The sequence below is a fragment of the Equus przewalskii genome, chromosome 20, assembly GCF_037783145.1.
Source record: "Equus przewalskii isolate Varuska chromosome 20, EquPr2, whole genome shotgun sequence".
NCBI classification, from domain to species: domain Eukaryota; kingdom Metazoa; phylum Chordata; class Mammalia; order Perissodactyla; family Equidae; genus Equus; species Equus przewalskii.
This window is the reverse complement of record NC_091850.1, coordinates 1858677-1880640: the sequence shown is the minus strand read 5'-3', so window position 1 is coordinate 1880640 and position 21964 is coordinate 1858677. Positions and strand designations below refer to the sequence as shown.

The 21964-nt window shown below is 51.3% G+C and overlaps 1 protein-coding gene across 1 annotated transcript; it reads right to left on the bottom strand.

The window, feature by feature from the left end:
- Nucleotides 1–1867: 1867 nt before the first annotated feature.
- On the bottom strand, nt 1868–21905 carry TMEM38A (transmembrane protein 38A). Its single transcript, XM_008531308.2, has 6 exons — nt 21674–21905; nt 8885–9041; nt 8438–8622; nt 6084–6171; nt 4023–4140; nt 1868–3257 (listed from the first exon to the last, which is right to left on the bottom strand). The coding sequence occupies exons 1-6, from the start codon at nt 21795–21797 to the stop codon at nt 3030–3032; spliced, it is 900 nt and encodes a 299-aa protein (XP_008529530.2). The 5' UTR covers nt 21798–21905; the 3' UTR covers nt 1868–3029.
- Between the last annotated feature and the right edge of the window lie 59 nt (nt 21906–21964).

The window sequence follows — 21964 nt, the reverse complement described above, 5'->3', positions numbered from 1 at the left end:
ACACAATTGAGCGTGTAACAGACATGGGGCAGCACTTCCTTGTGGTTTTCGTGTGTATTTCATGTGATTACCTGCCTCCCTATATTCTCTTTGGTGAACTGTCTGTTCAAATCTTTTGCCCAATTTTTTATTGTTTTTTTCCTTACTGAAGTACTTTTTACAGCTTTACTGAGGTAAATTGACATACAGTAAGCTGCACATATTTAACGTATACAATTTGATAAGTTGTGACATGCTGTGTAGACCTGTGAAACCATCGCCACAATCAGGACAGTGAAGACATCGATCACCCAAAGTTTTCTTGTGCTTCTTTGCCATTCCTCCCACCCACCCCTTCCTGTCTCTCTCTTCGCATGCACCCACTGATCAGTTTTATGTTATTATACAGTCGTGCACCACATAATGATGTTCTGGTCAACGACGGGCCGCATAGACGATGGTGGCCCCGTAAGATCAGTACCATAGAGCCTAGCTGTGTAGTAGGCTGTACCATCGAGGTTTGTGTAAGTGCACTCTCCGATGCTCTCACGATGAGATCACCTAACGGCGCCTTTCTCAGAACATGTCCCTGCTGTTAAGGGAGCACGACTGTAGATGAAGCTGCCTGTTCTAGAATTTTATATAAATGGAAGCACACTGCATGCATTCTTCTTTGCGTGGCTTTTTTCACCCATCACGATGCATTTGAGGCTCATTCACGTTGTCACGTCAGTTCCTTTTTATTGCCGAGCACTGTTCCACTGGTGGACCAGTTATTCGTCCATTCCCCTTCTGATGGACACTTGTTTGTAGTTTCCAGTTTGTGGCTGGTACAAAGCTGCCACGAACATCTATGGACATGTCTTTGTGTGGACACATACTTTCACTTCCTTTGGGCAGATACCTAAGAGTGGAACGGTTGGGTTGTATGATAAGTGCATGTTTAACTTTTTAAGAAACTGCCAAACTGTCTTCCAAAGTGGCTGCAACCTTTTACATTCCCACCTGGGGTGTGAGTTCCAGTTGCTTCACATCCTCACCAGCACTTAGTGTGATCAGTTTTTTTAATTTTAGCCATTCTAGTGGGCGTATCTTCCCACCCCTTTCCCTGATGGCTAAGGATGTTGAGCATCTTTTCATGTGCTTATTTCTATTTCTTCTGTGTATTCTCTATGGCAAAGTGTCCATTCAAATCTTTTGCTCATTTTAAAATTGGGCTGTTTGGGACCAGCCCCATGGTGTAGAGGCTAAGCCTAGCATGCTTGGCTTCAGTGGCCCGGGTTTGTGGGTTCGGATCCCCGGTGCAGACCTACCCCACTCATCAGCCATGCTGTGATGGCAACCTACATACAAAACAGAGGAAGACTGGCATGGATGTGAGCTCAGGGCTAATCTTCCTTAGTGAATAATAAAAAAATAAAATTGGGCTGTTCATTTTCTTATTATTGAGTTTTGAGAATTTTTTATGTAGTCTAGATACAATCTCTTTACCAGATGTGTGACTTCAAAGATTCTCTCCCAGTCTGTGGCTTGACTTCCATTCTCTTAGCAGCATCCGGCACAGACTCATAGCTGCAAATCCCAACCACCCCATTAATCCTCCCACCTATCTCTGAAAGACATTGATAATCGTGACCCTTGCCCCAAGGAGCACAGAGGCTTGGAGAAGGGGAGGCCCCATGACCTGTCAGTGGTGGAGAGAGGATCTGAACCCGGGTCTGCTTGATGCCAAACCCCACAGACTTCACCCCCAGCCACTATCTCCTCTTGGCAATCGGGGACTGCCATGAGCCTCATTCCCCTGGACAGTCTAAGCATTTCAAAGGACACAGACCCCCACCGTGTCCTGAGGCCGAGAGAGCAGGAATGAATCAGACAAGCCAACAGGTTCTTTCACAACAGATTTATTAGCTGAACCTTCACGCCCAGCCTCGATGGACATGCAAGAGGATGAATTTGGGGGCCTTACAGGCTCAGGAGCCACTCACCTCCCAGGTATCAATGGATTGAGGCACTTTCCAAACAGCTGTGCAACACCTGGGACCCCTGCCAATCCTGCGCCAATCTCGACGCAGCTGTAGGCTGATGCCCTGAGCACCCGTGTGCAGAGGGCAGCTCTAAGCCTGAGACTGGCCGTGCCCAACCCACCCACCTGTCTCAGACGTCCTGCTGACCTAGGCTGAGATGAAGATGGCCAGGAGGGGCCCTCAGCTACCATCCCCCTCGCTCACCCTGACCCAAGTCCCAGCCCGGCCAGCAGCAGCAGCACAAGGCTTGGCACTGAGTGGGCAGCAGTATATTTGTTGAATGACTGAATGAGCAGTGACGAGGGGCACCAGCATGAGAGAGCCCTGATGCTTCCAGAGCTGCGTCTTGGAGTCTGCAGCCGGCTGCATTTCTTTGGTTTAGGGGCAGCCTGAAGCCGAGGATCAGAAGCCTTCCCACCCTCCAAGCTCGCAAATCTGGCCTGGCCATGTCTACTGAAGGCCTCCTTTGTGCCAGGGAACTTGTGGGGTTCTCTGATCCACACACACAAACGCTCTACAATGCAAAGCCGTTCTTCAGCACAAGGAGCATCCCTCCTGCCCTCACGGTGCTGTGAGCTGCTCCGGCCACGACGTCGCCTCGCAGCAGCCCGCATACAGAGGAGCACAAGTACTCAGGAAATGCTGGTCAAATGAACGAGTCTCCATGTGGCTTGAAATTCTTTCACAGTCAAGATGTAATTTCAGAGAGGAAATAATATAAATGCTTAGGTTTCTGGCTGGAGCTGCTGCCGGGATTCTGTGGGCCCTCCAAAAAGCTGTGACACGATGGGGGCCTGGCCAGGAAAGAGAGGGACTCCACCATTCCTACAAACACGCTTCACCCCCCACATCTCACCTAACCCCTGACATCAGCCCTGGAGGCTGGGCTGATGGCCCCAGTTTGCAGACAGGGAAGCTGAGGCCCAGAGAGGGAGAGCTGAGCCCAGGATACCCTCCTTCCGGCTCTGTGGGTCCCGGGTCTGGGTCCTCTCTCTGGCCTCCTGCAGGCCCCCAAGGTGCCTCCTAATCTGTCTTCTTGGTCTTCTTTTTCCTGGAGCCCTCGCTCAGCTCCTCCTTGGACTTGGTGGGCAAGGCTGAGTGCGCGGAGCTGGGCCCACCGCCGCTGAGGGACCCACCGTGGTTGTCGTGGTGATGGTCGCCCCCCCAGGCCATCCCGAACAGCACAGGGCAGACGTAGCCCTCCAGAACATCAAAAGGGGAGCTGTGAGAGTGAGTGGCTGTCAGGAACACCTGAAGGGGTGGCAGGGGGATGTGGAGACAGCGAGAAAGTCAGAGCAGGACGGATGCAGAAAGCAAAACAGGGGGTGGGGGGAAGAGGGAAGAGAAGGTCAGCCGGGTCAAGGTCAGGTGCCCAGACCCAGCCCTCTGGCTGCATGCATCCCCAGGAGGGTGACCCAGTGTCCCAGGTTTCCCAGGATGTGGGACTTTTGGTGATAAAACCCAGACAATGCTGGGCACCCCAGGATGGTGGCTCACCCTCTCCCTGGAGCACTCCCCACCTAGGCTCAAAGAGGAGCTGTGCTTGGCCTGCGGTCCCCTCCCAGGGCGCCGGCAGCAAAGCTCCCCAGCTCCACGGGGAGGGGGTGGAGGGTGGTCCCTGAAGACCCCTCCTGGGTGGCGTGACACCAACTCAAGGCCTCATGGTCAGACCAGCACCCTTCGTGGTCCAGCCTGAGTCCCAGGCGTCCTGAGGGTGTCTCCCTGCGTCCGGTCCCCTGGCGCTCCACGCCTGAGGCCAGAAGCCTGGATCCGCGGACTCCACACACTTCAGCTGCCCTCTTGGCCTCTGCCCAGGCTGCGCCCCGGCCCAGAGGCCTTGTTCCTCCATCCCTGTCCCCACTTGCTGGACACTGCTCTTCTCAGACCTCCTCCCACCCACAGACCTACTGGCGAGCCCCTCCACACCCACTTGGGTCGTCCTTTCTGGGACACGCGGCTGCAGGTCCAAGCCCGCCCCGGAGGCGCGGGGCAGCGGCAGCGCGATGGGAAGCTTACCTTGCAGGACACCATGAACAGGGTGAAGACGAAGATGAGGCTGGCTTTGGACAGCGGGAGCCAGCGGGTCTGCTGGAGGGTGAAGAGGACGGCTCCGTACAGGCTGGCCTTGGTGGGGCTGCGGGGGCACCGCCCGGTCAGACCTCTGCGCCTCCCGCCCCCTGCTGCGCCCACCCCCGCAGGGTGTGGAGATAGTGTCTCCCTGGGCAGGAGAGTGCTAACGCGGCCCAGAGAGAGCTGGCCTTTGCCTGACTCCTGAGAGGTACCCTCTGAGCCTGGGGATGTCCTGCCTGATGAGTGTCTGTGTTTACGAGGGGCTTTGGGCCACACCAGTTAGTGACAGTGTGATTTAGGGTGGGGTCTTGGGCCACGTGGTATCAGCTCGACCTCTGGAGGGGCTGGAGGCTAAGGCCAGCCATGCAGGCAGTCACCTGTGTCTGTGACCCGGCCCTCATAAACCCTGGACCCCAGGGCTCGGGGAGCTCTCCTGGTTGGGACTAGTCAATGCACACCATCACACACGGACGCTGGGAGCACAGGCGCCGTCCGCACAGCTCCACCGAGGGGACAACCGGGAGCTTACCCCTGGTTTCTCCTGGACACTGCCCCACACACCTTTTACCTTCCCAATCGCCATCTGTATCCCTCCCCTATAACAAACTGTAAGCATGAGTATAACAGCTTCACCAAGTTCTGCGAATCCTTCTAGTGAATTGTCAAACCCCAGGGTGGTCTTGGGGATCCCTGAACAGCACACTCCCCCAGAAGATGGGATTAAAACACACGGTTTTTACTTAACCCTCTTTTTCTTCCTTGCAGAACAGGTTTCCAATGTTTTAACTTGCTGCAGAAGACAGACCCGTGACGGCTGTTCTTGGTGCCTGTCGCTCGTGGTACGCACTTAATGACAACAGTTCCGCCCAATATTTCCAAAGCCCTCCCCAGGTACCCGGGCCAGGAGGCATCCGAGTGTCACTGCACAGAGCCCTCACACTCAGCTGGTGACGTGGAAATAGAATCCAAGAGGGGAAGCCACCTGCCTGCTTAGTAGCAAGGGATGCAGCTGTCTGGACCCCCATTTCTCTGTCAGTGAACTGAGGGTGGGCACAGACTTCTCATGGGGATGAAATGAGATAAAGCAGTGTTTTCTTTTCTTTTTTTTTTTTAAAGATTGGCACCTGGGCTAACAACTGTTGCCAATCTTTTTTTTTTTTTTTTCTGCTTTATCGCCCCAAACCCCCCCCCCCCCCCCCCGTACACAGTCGTATATCTTAGTTGCAGGTCCTTCTAGTTGTGGGATGTGGGACGCTGCCTCAACGTGGCTTGACAAGCAGTGCCATGTCCGCACCCAGGATCCGAACCATGGGCCGCCGCAGCAGAGCACGCGAACTTAACCACTCGGCCATGGAGCCAGCCCCAAAGCAGTGTTTTCTAAAGTGTGAAATGGGAGGTCATTTTCCCTGGCAAATGGGTGATTTTAACTGTCATATTTTAACAGCAACAGCCTTATTTATTGTAGATTGGGAGATAGTTTAACTACCCTGAAGCTGTTGGGTCTTTCAAAAATGTCTTAGGCTAAGGGCAGTGTGAGGTCCTAGGTTGGGTCCTGGATGCTGCCACGTGGCCCTGCCCATGGTTCCCCACTTAGCGCCAGCCACACTCCCTACCCATGTGCTCTGCCCCATGCTGTGTATCCCTCACTCCCCACCCACACTCTGTACCCTCACCTGGTAGAACTGGGCAAAATCACTGTTCTTCTCTGACTTGACAGTCGGCAGAGGTGCTGGCCTCTGTCTGGAGGTTACTTCTTTGCCAGAAAATTCCTACTCACTCTTCAAAACCCAAATCAAGTGTCTTATCTCCCTGCAGTTCTGCCTGCCCCTGCCCCCAAGACAGAGCTGTGGCTCCCCGCTCTGGGGTCTCCTAGCCATGGGCTCTGGAAGCTTCTGGGAAGCAGAATCAGGGGCTGAGACTTCCAAGTTACCAAGAGTATCCAACCCAGGATCAGGCCCAGAGGGCAGCTGTGCATGCAGGAGGACAGAGGGGAGGATGGGTACTCACAAGGACATGTGCAGGATCTCGTTGGTCTCTGGCTTCCAGACCCCTCGGAGCAGCTGCTCAAAGTTGGACATGAGGGCGACGCCAGAACCTACGGGACAGGGTGCTTCTGAACAAGCCCGCCACCCCAACTCCCTGTTGTTCGTGACTCAATTCCCAAGGAGGCAGCCTCTTTGCTCCTGGAGTCTTCTCCAGAGGGACACTGAGCCTGGGGTGTATGATCATCAGGTGCAGGTGGGGAAACTGAGGCTTAGAGAGGGTACAGTCTTGCCAAGGGTCACACTGCACATTCAGAGCAAAACCAACGTGAAGAATTGAGGTCTTGTCTCACCTGCAAGGTATGTCTTGGACAAATCCAGGTTTTCTGCCCCAACATCCCCAATCTAGGACCCTGAGCTGTGCGTGAGGCTTCCAGAGGGCTCCCCACCCCAGCCCCTCTCCTCCTCAGGGCTCTGAGCTTTCAATCTTTCTCAAGCCACCTGTCCTCTGGGAGGCATGCTGTACCCCTGGGGAATTTGCTCTGCAGTACAGGCTCCCTGGAGAGAGAATAAGGAGACTCATGCGGAGACATAATGGTTAAATTTCTACAAGAATCTTCTCATTTACCCCAAATGTCTCAGCTAAGAGGCTTGGACTCCTACTCCAGGAGCAGCTGTGCTAACTGGGGTACAAATGACTACATGTGTACCACTGGACCAGGGGTTTGCATCTGGGGTGATTTTGCCCCCGGGGAGGCATTTGGCAATATCTGGAGACATTTTGATTGTTGCAGCTGGGGAGGGGATGCTACTGGCATCTAGTGGATCAAGGCCAAGGATGCTGTGCAACACCCTACAAGGCACAGGACAGCCCCACCACAGAGCATGATCCGGCCTCAAGTGTCAGTGGTACTGAGGATGCCGTGGCTCAATAAACGATGATTCTAGGCCCCGGCATTTGGGAGGTACTCACTTTGGTGGACAGGAAGCAGGGATGAGGTGCCCAGTGGTGTTTAGCACCTGCTTGAGCCTCCTTTCCCTGCCTTCCTGTTACTCTTTGGTCCACCTCTACAACTATTATTGTTGAATTGTCTATTTCTCCTTTAACTTCTCTCAGTTTTTGCTTTATGTATTTTGGTGGTCTGTTTTTAAGTGCATATATGTTTCCACTTAGTATATCTTCCTAGTGGATTGACCCATCACTATAAAATGTCCCCCTTTATTTTTAGTAACATTTTTGTTTTAAAGTCTATCTTGGCCTGCCTCAGCACAGATGTAGGAGAGGAAAAATGGGGGCTTCAAAGTAGTCATGAATGTGGATGTTGGGTTCAGAGACCCTGGAGTCAAGCCCAGCTTCACCCTCTTAGCTTCATAACCTTGGGTAAGCCACTTCATTTCCCTTGTCAGTAAAAGACAATGATGTTAGACTGCTTCTAAAGAATTCTAGGGATCAACTGAGATAAAATGCACAAAGACCTCAACTCAAAACCAGCCCTCGGTCAAGGGTCTTAACCTAGAGTCCATGAACCCAGACAGAAAACAGAATTACATCTGCATTTCCACCTCCCTCACTGAAACCCAACCTTTCCTCCCGTCGTGAAGGGAGGCAATAACTTCAGCAGGATTTGCAAGGCTGTGACTCTATCACCAACAGAACCCAGAATTTTTTCTTTTCACATTCCCGTTGTTGCAGATGGTTTCAAACATCATTTGTGCTCCACAGCACTTCAAAAATTCCAGAGTTACCAGGCGCTAGCGGAAGGTCTGTTATTTAATGCATTAGTAAAGATGCGTAAAATTACTGTATCAGACTTGAAAAAAGTTTTGATAACTATTTTTAAATTAATGGGCTTCCATTATTATCCTGTATATTTTATCTGATGCACTTAAAAACATCAAGGGCTTCCCTGGACTGCCAGAAGAGTTGTGGCTCACACAGCTCAAGAACCCTTGTGGTTGCGAGGGTGGGTTTCCTCTTCAAGAGGCATTTGGCAATGTCTAGGGACATTTTTGGTTGTCACATTGGCAGATGCTACAGGGTGGAGGCCAGGGATGCTGCTCCACACCCTAGGGTGCCCAGGACGGTCCCACCGGAGGGTGACCTGTCCCAAGTGTCACTGGTGCTGCAGTTGAGAAACTCTGCTCTAGAGACATCAACTGTCAGTGATTCATTGTCCTATTTACCTCTGAGAGTTAAATTTCTAGAAGAATCTTCCCATTTACCCTAAGGATGTGGGCTATGGGGAGTCTGGACTCCTACAGTGGTTCTGATGCCCCACAGCCTGGAGGAATGGCTGTGCCGCCCGGGGTGCCCAAGATGTACCACTGAGCAGGGGGTCTCAGCTGGGGTGATTTTCTGTTGTCGTCATGGTTGTTTACCTTTGACCCAGCCGGTGGCGATCATGACAAACCACCCGTGGTGGTAGTGGTGATGTGCGTGATGGATGCCCACGGCAATCTTGCGGACTCTCACCACCTCCTTCATGGCCACAAAGATGAGTTTCACCGGCAGGAAGCAGACACACTTGTAAAAGAGGTCCAGGGGGCAGAAGAAAACCAAGTACCTTTGTGGAGACAACGCGGAGTGTTGGGGTGCACAGACTGTGGGGCCCCCCTAAAAGGTGAGGTTGTGTCCAGACCCCCCCCCCCACTTGCCAGGCTCAGGACAGAGTTGGACAGTGGAGGGCAGTGCATTCAGGGCCACTGTGGAGGTGGTGCTCGTGTTTCCTAGTTCTTCCGACCTCCTGCCTCCCACTTCCCGGGTGGCTGGGTTACCCCTGCCCGTGGCTCTGATCCCCCATGCCCCACCAGCCTGGTGATGCTTACCAGACAGCTGAGGCCAGCAGGATGCTGGAGTTGTTGCCAAAGCAGTCGATCAGGGGCTCCCCGAGGAGCAGATCAGCCAGGATGTAACTCCCGAAGCAGTGCAGCATGGCGCACAGCCAAGACGCCATGGGGTGGCGCCGGGACAGCTCAACTGCTCCTGGGGGAATGGGGGTGTCCCCCACTGTCACCAGGGTGCCAAGGGCATGCTTTACCTACATGCCCTCTGGTCAGCCCACCCAATGCCTTGCAGCTTGCCCATTTTAGAGGAAGAATCATGGCTCAGAGAGGCTGTACACAAGCCCGAGGTCACAGAGAGAGAAGGCAGAGCCAGGTTGGAGCTCTTTTCTCTGCACTCAGAGGGGTGGCAATACTCAAAAGGCCAGCTCATGTTTAGCAAGCACTCCCAGGTCTCAGACACTGGTTCAGCGTTGACAAGAGGGACGTGTTAAATCCTCACTGATAACTGCAGCCCAGCAAATCCCTCTTACCATCCTCATGAGGAGGTGGAGGCTGGGAGAGATGGGGCGCGTGCAGCTAGGGACGCCTGCCCTTGACGCGGTGACTCCTACCTTGGGCAGATGCCAAGGTCCCTACCAGCTTACATCTGCACTCTTGGCCTCTCCCTCTTTACAAAAGTTTTTTCATTGTGGTAAAATATATGTAAAACCTACCACTTTAACCATTTGTAAGTGTATGGTTCAGGGGCATTCGGTACTTTCACACTATTGTACAGTCATCACCACCATCGTCTCCAGAACTTTTTCACCTTGTAAAACCGAAACTCTGTCCTCAAACGGTACCTCCTCACCCCCCAGCCCCTGGCACCCATGGTTCTACTTTCTGTCTCTGTGAGTGTGACTCCTCTAGGGACCTCATGTAAATAGAATCACAAAGTATTTGTCCTTTTGTGTCAGGCTTATTTCACTGAACATGTGCGCATGGTTCATCCATGTTGTAGCATGTGTCAGCACGCCCACCCTTTTTAAGGCTGAATAATGTTCCTTTGTAAGGATGGACCACATTGTGTTTATCCATCATCCGTCAAGGGACATCTGGCTTGTCTCTACCTTTTGGCCATTGTGAACAGTGCTGCTAAGAATACAAGTGTACAAGTATCTGAGTTCCTGCTTTCAATTCTTTGGTATATACCCAGAAGTGGAACTGCTGAATTAAACTTCCATGTTTAACTATTTGAGGAACTGTCAGATTCTTTTCCACAGTGGCTACAGCATTTTACATTCCCACCAATAGTGCACAAGGGCTCCACTTCTCCACGTCCTCGTCAACTCTTGTTTCTCGTTTTTTAGTAATAGCTATCCTGATGGGTGTGAGGTGGTATCTCACTGTAGTTTTGATTTGTGTTTCACTAATGATCAGTGATGTTGAGCATCTCTTCATGCGCTGGTTGGTCATGCCTTATCTTCTTTGGAGAATTGTCTGTTCGTATCCTTAGCCCATTTTTTAAAAGTTGGGTTGTATTTTGGTTGTTGAGTTGTGCTCCCTCCCTTGTATGGAGAAGGGTCACTTGCTGGGAAAAGAGCTTTGCTTGGCCCCAGATGGGAAGGCAGAGCGGAAGGGACTTGAAAGGTGGAGCTGAAGAGCTCCCTAGCCCGGTCTTGCTGGGGGAGTGCCATCAGGGCAGAGGGAAGCCACCAGTGCTGGGACGGATAGGGAAAGCACAGGGCACACACATGTGTGTGCAGTGGTGCAGGGTGATAAGCAAAGCCAGATAAGGGGGTCCTCGAAGGTAGAATTACACGAACAGAGTGAGGAGGGAGATAGGGCATCATCTCAGAGTGCAGCACAAGATTTTGTTTGAAAACGGGAATTCGGTGCTCACACAGACATGTGCGCAAATGTTCACGTGCTTTGCTTCAGTGGCCCAGGTTTCGCCAGGTTGAATCCCGGGTGTGGACATGGCACTGCTCATCAAGCCACGCTGAGGCAGCGTCCCACATGCCTCAACTGGAAGGACTCACAACTAAAAATACACAACTATGTACTGGGGGGCTTTATGAGGAAAAGGAAAAAAATAAAAATAAAATCTTTAAAAAGTGCATGCAAAAATTGTTGAATTCAGTCTGTAGCTGGTGTTCACAGTATTGTACAGATGTCAATTTCCGGGTTGTAATAATGAGCCATCATTATGAGATATTGTCATGGGAGGACGGTGGGTGAAGAGGACCAGGAACTTTTCGTATCATTTTTGAAATTTTTTGTGAGTCTTCAACTCTTTCAAGATAAAAACTATTTTAAAAATCTCAAATTAAAATAAAGGGCAGGGTGCAGTTCTTAAAAAACGAGTGTACAAAACACCCCAGGGGTACAGGATTAATGGCTAGCACTCAAATTCTTACACTTTGTACTCTCCTCTTAAAGTCTTCAGAATCTTTATAAATAGCTAGGTTCTAACTTTATGCTAATAAAGTCATTACCTTCTACAGCCACACCCCTTGTCAGAACCTGGGTGTCTCCTGGTGTGACAACTTATTTCATCATCTCGATTCCTTGTCTCCCCAACTAGTTCCATCTTCCAGAGAATGACCTGAGGATGGAGCCGTAAGACACAGCGACCCAGCTCTCACGGCCAGAGCTCACACCAATGACTGTCTTCAAACGACGTCCTCAAATCCAATGAAAACCCCACTCAACGTGGACGTGAGATGACCCGGCCACAATTATGTGATCTATTAATCAAAAGACTGATCAAAGCAATGAACAGTTCAAAGTGCCTCCTTCTGTTTAGGGATTGGCTGCCTTTTGTGTCTAAATTGTCAAATCTGAACACTTGGCCTCTCCATTCCATGGACTACGTGTGAACTATTGACATAAATGCCATATATGTATATGTGTATATATGTGCGCGCACACACACACACACACAATCGATACCCTCGACAAGTTGACTTGATCTTAATTCTTCGGTGAGTTCAGGGACCTCATCAGCCTCGTTTGCTCCTGACCCCCCAGTGTGTGGCCTTGTGCCTGATACAGAGCAGCTGCTCAACAAATGGGAATGAATGAAGGAGCTCCTACCCTCCGGGAGTTTACATTCCAGCAAAAGTGGACTGAATGCCTCCTAGGCACTGAGGTTGTATTGGGCACTTTTGGTTACATTATAACAACAACTTCACCTGCTCCATTTATTTACTGAATTACTATTTTGTCACAGGCAACTCGATGCCCTCACTCCACCCTCAAGGCTTTTTCAGCAATCAGAGCCCAGGCTTTCAACCACACTCAACCTAGGGATCAATATCCCCATCTGTAGTGAGTTATAGGAGGCACCAGTGTCCCCCTCCTCTTCCCCCAACAATTCACGGCCACCAGAACCTCAGAATGTGACCTTATTTGGAAAAGGGTCAACGCAGATGTAATTAAGGTTAAGGATCTCGAGATGAGGTTATCCTGGAGTATCCGGGTGCGTCCTGAATCCAATGAAGGTGTGCTTAGAAGAACAGAAAAGGAGACACAGACACAGAGCAGGTATGACATGGAGCAGGCACAGAGCTGGTACCTGTGAACATGACCTTATTTGGAAATAAGGGCTTTGCAGATGTAATTAAGACGAGGTCATTAGGGTGGGCCCTAATCCAACGTTTGGCGTTCCTTATAAGAAGAGATGAGACACAGGGAAGAAGACCATATGGACGCGGAGGCAGAGACTGGAGTGGTGCAGCTACAAGCCATGAAATACCAAGGGCACCAGCCACCCCCAGAGGTTCGGAAGAGGCACGGAGTGATTCCTCCCTAGAAGCACTGGGGGGAACACGGCCCTGCTGACACCTCGATTTTGGATTTCCAGCCTCCAGAATTGTGAGATAATAAATTTCTGGTTTAAGCCACCCAGTTGGTGGTACTTTGTTACAGCAGCCAAAGGGAATTCACACAGAAGGCCACGTGAAGACAGAGGCAGAGACTGGAGCGATGTATCTACAAGCCAATGATTGCTGGCAGCCCCGGGAACAGGCGAGAGGCATGAAAGGATCTCCCCTAGAGCTCCAGAAGGAACTCACCCGCCGACACCTTGACTTTGGACTTCTGGCCTCCAGACTGCGAGAGAACGAATTTCCGCAGTTTGTGGTCATTCGTTATGGCAGCCACAGAAAACTAACACAGCACCTGAGAGATGAGGCACTGAGTCTCCACAAGGTCAAACAGCTTACCCAAGATCACCCACGCATTCAGTGAGTATTTCTGAGCACCGACTGTGTGCCAGGCCCTTGCTAGGCACTGGCGATGCAGCCACAGAAGAGCTGGCTTGGACGTTGCCTTTGTGAGCTTCCTGCTCTGGCAGGGAGGCAACGTGGTTAAATAATCCCACAGATGAAGGGCAGACCTCATAACGGAGAGGCACATGGTGCTTTGAAGAGTCTAACCGGGGGACTATCCTAGTGGAGAAAGTCAGACTTCACTTAGGAAGTGGCGCTTAAGCTGAGATCTGAACAGCGAGCAGGGATTTCCTAGGGGATGGAGCAGGGGCTGGGGCGTGGGGCGCGATGCAATGACAATACAGGCAGAGGGAGAGCAAGGGAGAAGGCGGAGGAGAGCCGAGAGCTAAGGTTATGCGGTGCAAGATACACTGGTCAGGTTGGCATGGGCTGAACATCCAGCAAGCAAGTGACCAAGCCAGAGCCACACAGACCCCACACCTTCCCACATGAGGTCCGGGCTCTCTCCTGGGTCTAATGCCCGTGTTGGGGAAAGAAACATGAAGCCCTCTCTATTCTGTAGAAGGAGCTGCCTTCTTCTCAGCTTGTCAACTCACAGAGACGTGGGGGGTGGGGGTGGGCGGATACCCTCCCCTCCTCCAGAGGGAGAAAGCCCAAGTCTCCCCCCTCACACAGTCTGGGGGACCAAGGGAGATAATCACCTCGGAGGCCATTCGATAATACTGGGGAAATTGGGAGCTGTGTGTCCCGAGTACCAGCAATTCCACTCCTTGCTATTGACCCAAAAGAAACCAGCGCATGTGGGCAAAGAGACATGGTGAGGAGAGTTTCATTGCCGTAGTGCTACGACAGAAGAAAGTCAAGTCTCCTGTCTCTCAGGAGAGGGGTGGAGAGTCATACAAAACGGAAGATGACAGAGCTGCTATTTAAAGTGAATTAGATGTAGACCCGCGCTCCTCAACTGTGGCGCTGCTGACGGGAAGGGGCCACATCATTCTCTGCTGTGGGGGGTGCTGTCCTGTGCACCACAGCACGTTGAGCGGCATCCCTGGCCTCTACTCACTGGATGGCATTAGCAAGCCCTCCACCCCAGTTGTGACAACCAAAAATGTCTCCAGATATTGCCAAATATCCCCTGGGGACAGGATCCCTTCTGGTTGAGAACCATTGCTCTAGATTTAACAACATAGATAAATCCCATCAGGATATTGCAGAGTGAAAAAATTAGGATGCGAAGTGATACATTTATGTATATTTTATGTATGCATCTAAAATAACACAAAATGCTCCATGTAGTTCACGGACACACACACAGAGGTGAAGGTATGAACACAGTCATGGGAATAGTACAGGCTGATTTCAGGGCAGTGGTCACATCTAGACAGGGAGGGACGGGGGAAGTCTCAGGGTTGGCCGTGTCCGTCACTATTTCTTTAAAAAAAAACAAAAGAGGAGCCAGCCCAGTGGCATAGTGGTTAAGTTCACACGCTCCACTTAGGTGGCCCGGGGTTCACGGGTTCCAGATCCCAGGCACAGACCTCCACACTGCTCACGCAGCCATGCTGTGGTGGTGCTCCTCACACAAAATAAAGGGAGATTGGCACAGATGTTAGCCCAGGGCCAATGTTCCTCACTATCCCCGCCCCCAAAAAAGAGAAAGAAAAACCAAAAAACCCAGATCTGAAGCAAATCTTTGTCCACATCTGTTAAGCCTGTGTGGAGGACACAGAGGTATCGGTAATATTTATTCTGGGTGTATGAAATATTTTATCACCAAAACCAGAAAAAACAAGAGTCTCCTGATGACTATTAAGCAGGCAGGACACTGAGTGCTGTCCCGCATGATCACCGGATGCACACAGTCTGCACTGAGCCCCCTCGTGGGGCCCTCACGATCTGCCCCTTTCACTGATGGCCATGGATGCGGATCCAGGAACAGGAGGCCTCGCCCTTTGGGTGGGCAGTGGGGTGCCATGCTACCCTATCCATAAGAACCCACCAATAGGTTCCAGGAACACTCTTAAAAGTCTATGTCATTGCAGCACTATTCACAATCGCCAAAAGGTGGAAACAATCCAAGTGTCCACCAACAGATGAATGGACAAACAAAATGTGGTAGATCCACACAGTGGAATAGCATCCGGCCTTAAAAAGGAATGAAGCCCTGACACACACCACAACATGGACGAACCCTGAAAACACCCTGAGTGAAAGAAACCAGGCACAAAAAGACACACAGTCTATGATCCCACTGATATGAAACGTCCAGAACAGGGAAATCCACAGAGACAGAAAGCAGGTTGGTGGTTGCCAGGGGCTGTGGAAGGGGGATGGGGAGTTTCTATTCATGGGAATGAGGTTTTCTTTTGATGTGATGGAAATGTTGTAGAACTTATATATTACATATAGGTGGAATCATATAACCTGGCCTTTTGCATCTAGCTTCTTACATTGAACATGATATTTTCAAGGGTAATATTCATTTTCACTGCTGTATAGTATTCCCCTGTAGGAAGAGACCACAAGTTCTTTATCTATTCTCTTGCACACACTACATTTTATAATCAGGAAACATGCCTAATACAAGTTGTTGAAGAGTAATTCATCAACACACTCCTTTTTCTCTCTGCCACCTCCATGGACTAACCATGTGATCTTGGAAAAACCATTTTTTCTCTCTGGGTTCCTTTCCTTCTGTCAGGCAGAAACCCTAATCCCTTCTTTGCCCAACCCCTATCAAAGGCTGGAATAGAATTTTCCCTCCTCTATCTCACCCCGGCGTTTCAAGCCCAAAGAGCATCTTCTCCCTGCCCTCAAGGGTTGTCTGCAGTCTCAGCAGCTGCTGAGGTCCTAAAGGATGAAGCACATTGCTCTCCTCTCTTCTCCAGGGCATCTATTTAAAACATCACCAGCTGAGAGTTAATCCTTCGGAGCAGCTGGTGGGTCCTGCAGGGGCCGGGTCAGGTGAGGCACCCATGTTTTGCAGAAATGGATACCTCTCCATTTAAAAATAACCCCCAGGGGTTGAATTCTTTCCAGGGTCTTTCTCGTGCCCTCTGGGACCATCCCAGGAACCGAGGCCAGGGAGAGGGGGTGAGGGCGGGAGTCTGGGTTTTGTGGGACTGTAGCAGGCTCCCGTGTTTGCATTATGGGCAAGTCCTGGAAGAAAAGACACAGGCTCTGGTTTTGGCTCTGCTGCTCACTCTGGTGTGGCCTTGGCACCTTGGGCAAAGGACTGCCCCTCCCCCCCCACCTCAGTTTCCTCTGCTGTCAAAAGAGGATAATGAGAGCACCCTGTCACTGAACTGTACTGACGATTCAAGGCGGTGTACTTCTTATCCTTTTCACTACCCTCCCAGTAACCCTAGAAGGACAGGACGAGTCTCTCCATTGCCACAGAGGAGAAGGCTGAGGCTGACAGGGACAGCCTGCCCAGAGGCTCCAAAGCAAGGCAGTGCCCGAGAAACTGTCCTGGCTCTGTCCCTGTGCTAGCACAAGGAAGCAAGAGAATGTGGGTGTCAATGGCAGGTATGCCCCCAAAGCAGCCCCCTCACTGGAGAGCCCTGGCGTGTCCATCACTCCCCTCTCTGGGCCTCAGTTTGCTCGTGTACATAATGGGGTGCTGTCTAGAGGGACTGAGCATCTCGGTTGGCTGAGAAAGGGGTTCCTGGGACATGGGACTGCCGACGTTTGCTGTGGGCAAAGCTGAGTGACGTGGTCACCCCGGCGCTGTCCCTCATTTCAAAGGGTGCCTGTGAGGATGACAGGCAAGTGCTTAGTGCTTAGCAATTACGCGGGTGTTATGCCCAGAGCTGAACTGAAACGGAACGTCCCTGTGGGTGGAACTGTTAGTGGATGGATTTTTAGAAACATCAGCTCTGCTTAGGAGGGAGGGGGAAGCCCCAACGTGGTCCCTAGTTCTGGCCTTTGACAGACTCCACAATATCCCCTCTCCAGGGGTCAGTGTCCTGTCTGTGGATGGCAAGGACATGCGAGAAGACCCCCACAGCCTTTCAGCCCTGCCCTGTGTTCTGTGATATTTAGTCTGAGGTCTGAACACATGAGCTCTATTTACAGTCTCTCAGCGACTCTAAGACAAGTCCTCTTTTCTTGAGCTTTTGAACCTAGCTCTCTGCCTCAGTTTCCTTCCCTGGAGATGGCAGCCCTTGCCTTGAAAGGTTGGAGGTTGAGCAGCCCCCTGCCCTCAAAAAGCTTGCAGTTCAAACCAGAGATCAAGGAATGGTTCTCTTTGGCCTCCCGCAGTGTCGTTTTTGTTTTTTTTTTTTTGAGAAAGATTAGCCCTGAGCTAACATCTGCCACCAATCCTCCTCTTTTTGCTGAGGAAGACTGGTCCTGAACTGACATCCATGCCCATCTTCCTCTACTTTATATGTGGGATACCTGCCACAGCATGGCTTGCCAAATGGTGCATAAGTTCGCACCTAGGATCCCCGCTGGGTAATGCCGGGCCACCGAAGCAGAACACGTGCACTTAATCGCTGAGCCACCGGGCCGGTCCTTCCCCCACTCCCCACCGCGCAGCGTTTTTAAAATGTTCAAACTGCAACCAAGATGTACTTCAATAGGTGATTAAACAAACTGTGGTACATCTATACCACGGAATATTATTTAGCGCCAAAAAGAAATGAGCTCTCAAGTCACGAAAAGACATGAGGAACCTTACATGCACATTGCTCAGTGAAAGCAGCCCATCTGAAAAGACTATAGACGGTGTGATTCCAACTCTATGACATTCTGGAAAAGGCAGAATTATGGACGCAGTAAAAAGATCAGGGTTGGTGGGGGTTCGAGGTTGGGGGTAGTGGGGAATGATGAATAGGTAAAGCTTGGGGGATTTTTAGGGGTACTGAAACTACTCTGTATGACGCTATAATGATGGATTCATGTCAGTATACGCTTGTCAAAATCCATAAAATGTACAGCACAAAGGAACCCTAATGTAAACTAAAGACTTTGGTTTATAATGATGTTGATAATATATGATAATAATGATTATATAATAATAATGATGTTGATTCCTTGATTGTAATGAATGAGCAACTCTGGTGCAGAGTGTTGACCGTCGGGGGGGCTGTGTGTATGTTGGGGGTGTGGCCAGAGAGTATATGGAAACTGTACTTTTAGCTTAATTTTGCTGTGGATCTAAAACTGCTCTAAAAAGTAAAGTCTCGTAATTTAAAAAGGAAAAAGAAAGTAAGTATTGGAACAGTCACACAGAAACATGGGGAGGTGCAAATCACATTTCCAGCTTCCCTTGAAAACTCAGTTTTGGTGGTTCCAGCCCCAACCAGGTAGAGAAGCACGTGGCTGGGTCTCACCTGTGGCTGGTCCCCACCAGGCTGGCTTTCTGCTTCCCATGGATCATCTGACCAGCCCTTGGAAGCACTGGCAATTGAGACTCAGTCTAGATCAACGGTTCTCAACTTGGGATAACTTTGCCCCCAGGGACACTGGCAATGTCTGGGGACATTAGTAATTGTCACAATGAAGTGTGCTACTGGCATTTAGTGGGTCGAGGCTGGGGATGCTGCAAAACATCTTGAAACGCACAGGACGGCCCCACTGAAGATAACGATCTGGCCCCAACTGTCACTAGTGCTAAGGTTGGGAAACTCTGGTGCAGAGAGCCAGTTCTCATTTGGGGAACTTTAAAAAATACTGATGCTGGTGCCACCCCCAGTGATTCTGACTTTAATGCTTGTCCCCCTGCCTGGACAAGAGGATTTTTAAAACCCCTCCAGATGAGTCTAATATGAAGCCATATTTGAGAACCACTGGTCTGGAAGATTCTTTGCATGGGTCAGGGCTTAAGGTATCCAGGATTGTCTTGCATTCACTCGTTCACTCATTCCTTCAATCATGCAGTCAGCACCCACTGCTTCTTTCTTCTTGCATAGAGCTAGGAGTCCTGGAGGTGAGCGGGCTGTGGACCTCCCTGCCCCACCAAGGAACTCCAGGTTTCATAAGAGCTCCAGCCTCTTCTAGTCCATCACTTCTCAAACATTTAGTGTGCTTGTGTGGGGTCTTGTTCAAATGCAGATTATGATTTGGCAAGTCTGCAGGGGGCCGGCGTTCTGAATTTCTAACCAGCTCCAGGGGACGCAGATGCTGTTCACCTGAGGACCACTCTGTGTTTCATCCTCATCCAGGATTCTCAGGAAACCCTGACCCAGAAAATGCCTGCATCCCAGGAAACACATTCCCCTGTGGCCTTACAAATAACTGTAACTACCTCTCACAAGTGCTTTATACCCCACCACTGGCGAAGTGCTCAGTAGAGCCTCACAGTAGCCAGGAAAGGGCATCCAGGATTATCGTACCAATGAGCCCACTTTCCAGATGAGTAAACTGAAGCTGACGGATGCACAGCCACCAGCCCAGGGTTTACTCAGCACTAGAGGCAGAACTGACTCCCAATTCAGAGATTGTCCCTTAAAGTCCACTTGGCTCTCAGCTTCAAGAGTGTGCTATCTGTGCAGTCATCCAGGACTCCTGTGCTCAGAAGGGCCCACATTCAGCTTAGTGCTCTGCTGTCACCGTCTTGAAATTCTTAATGTCTGAATAAGGGGCCCGGAAAATTCTGGAACTGGTCCTGCAATCAGCACATGGATTCTGAGATGAAACCTTTACACAGGCTCAGCAGGAACCTCAGACTGGGGGCTAAGAGCTAAGTGCAACATCTCCCTTTGTTAAGGAGAAGGAAGTATCCAGAGCAATCGTAGTGATTCTTGGGGTAGAGGAGACCTTGGTTCGAATCCCAAGGCCGCCATCTACCAGCCATGGGACGGAAGGCTTATTGTGTATGTAAATTAGCTTGGCCTCTTTTTCCTATTTCCCCATTTACAAAAGGAGGGGGTTGAACTAGACAGGGGGTTCTCCGCCTTGACAGCAATCACTGTGGCAGGGAAGCTGGAAACATGAGTCCCCTAGGGCCTGATCCCAGATGTTCTGATTCAGTTGGTCTGGGGTGGTCTTGAGACAGGGGTTTAAGAGCCCTGGGAGCATCTAACATGCAGCCAAGGCTGAGAACCACTGAACCTTCTCAACCTCCAGGCTCCAGTACCCCTGGTTCAGATGATTCTGGCAGGAATGTCCGGAACCCTTCTGCATGCTCCCTGCCGGCCCTGAAACCGATTTCCTCCAGACTCTTGTGTCCCATATCCCTACAAGGCTCCTGGCCACCACAGTTTTAGATTTGCTAAGGTATGCTGGGTTCTGTACTCACCGAGGGACTGGCCTGAGCCACTAGAAATTCGTCCCCAGGCAGGAAATACAGCCCAGTGTTCACACTATGACAATACAAAGCTTATTTTGCTTTGCAAAGTAACTGCTCTCCAGAAGAGCTTTTAAAGAAACAGGCTCTGCCATGTGGACTGGAAAAAATAAAACGGAACAGAAATGCTTGGCAAGCAGAGCATGATCCTATTAGCATAAGATCATGCGTCTACATCCATGACTACAGGGGCATAAATGTTTAGAAGACAGGTCTGGAAAGGTGGCCACCATGTCCGCTGTAATTATCTTTTTTCCTTTGGGCTTTCAACTGGATTTTTAAATATACATGAGCACCTATTTTTATCATCCGAAAAAAGAAATAGAGCTATTTCCATTCTGAGAAGAGAATATAGGGGTTATCTGCATCTAAGTGGGAGAAAGGGTCACAAAGTTTCCAGGTGATTGATCTTTTTTCTCAAGCTAAATTCTTTAGTCTATTTAGTAGGCTAGAACAATGAAAATAGTGGAAGATGAACAAGAAACATTCAGTAAACCTTGTATAAAAATAGAACACATTCTAAGGAGGCCATTTGCCATCATTTTAAAAACATGTTTTTAGAAAATCCAAGAAGTGAGGTCTTCCCTCCTGCGAGTCTCTGCGGGGGTCTGGAGCTGGTGGAGGAGACTGACCCCAAATCACGGCGCCCTCGGACCGGTTCTGCTCAGTAAGTGGAAAGGATCGGGGCCAGGGCTGGAGGCATTCCCGCCGGCGCAGAGGTCCAGCGGGGCCCGGGCCGAGGAGCAGGGAGGGGAGGTTGCCCCAAGGCCGCAGCGGGGACGGGGCACCGGTGTCACTTTCTCTGACTCTGATCACAGCCCCCAGCACGGCCGGCCCTTATATAGACACTCAGCTGCCGCTCCCGCTCTGCGGGCCAAGGGCAAGGAAGGAGGTCACGGCTGCGGGCGGCCGGGACTTCTGGCCGGGCGGCAGCGCCGACCCCTGCATGCGCCCTCACCAAGACACGTTCCCCTTGCCCCAGTTCATGCGATCCTCCCCCGCCGGGATGCCTGACCTTCTCTCCCTGCCCCCTCCCCAGCACCTGTTCCCCCTCCTCTGAACAATCACTCCTCTCCTTCCAGCCCTCATCTGCTTCCCCTCCCCCAGCCCCACCATCTCCGGGGCTTCTCTCCTGGCCCTCCCTCACCTCTCTTCCCCGTGCCCGCCCCCGTGTGGGAGAACCCCATGATTCCAGCACCTGCCTGCTCCCCCGAAACAGTCCCTGGGACTGTCCCCCCACGATGCAGGCCTTCCCCTTTCAGACTCCCGGGTTCACCCCAAGCCCACGAGACCAGCCCCCTCCAGCCCCCAGCCCTGGCTCACCTGGCTCATATTTGAGGTAGAGAATGGAGACGATGAAGTAGCTGAGGTCGAAGACGGGGAAGAGCGGCACCCGCGAGAAGCTGAGCGCCAGCTCGCCTAGGCTCAGCGCCGACAGCAGGTCCATGGCGCCCGCCGGGTCCCACCGCAGCCCCCGGCCCGGTGCGTCCGCCGCACGTCGCCCGGAGACTGCGCCCCCGCTGCTGGACCCGCCCCGCCCGCCAGGCGCCGCCCCCAACCCGGCCCCGCGGGAGAGGAGGGGCGGCGGCTGGCCCCGATGAGGGTCATGCGGCC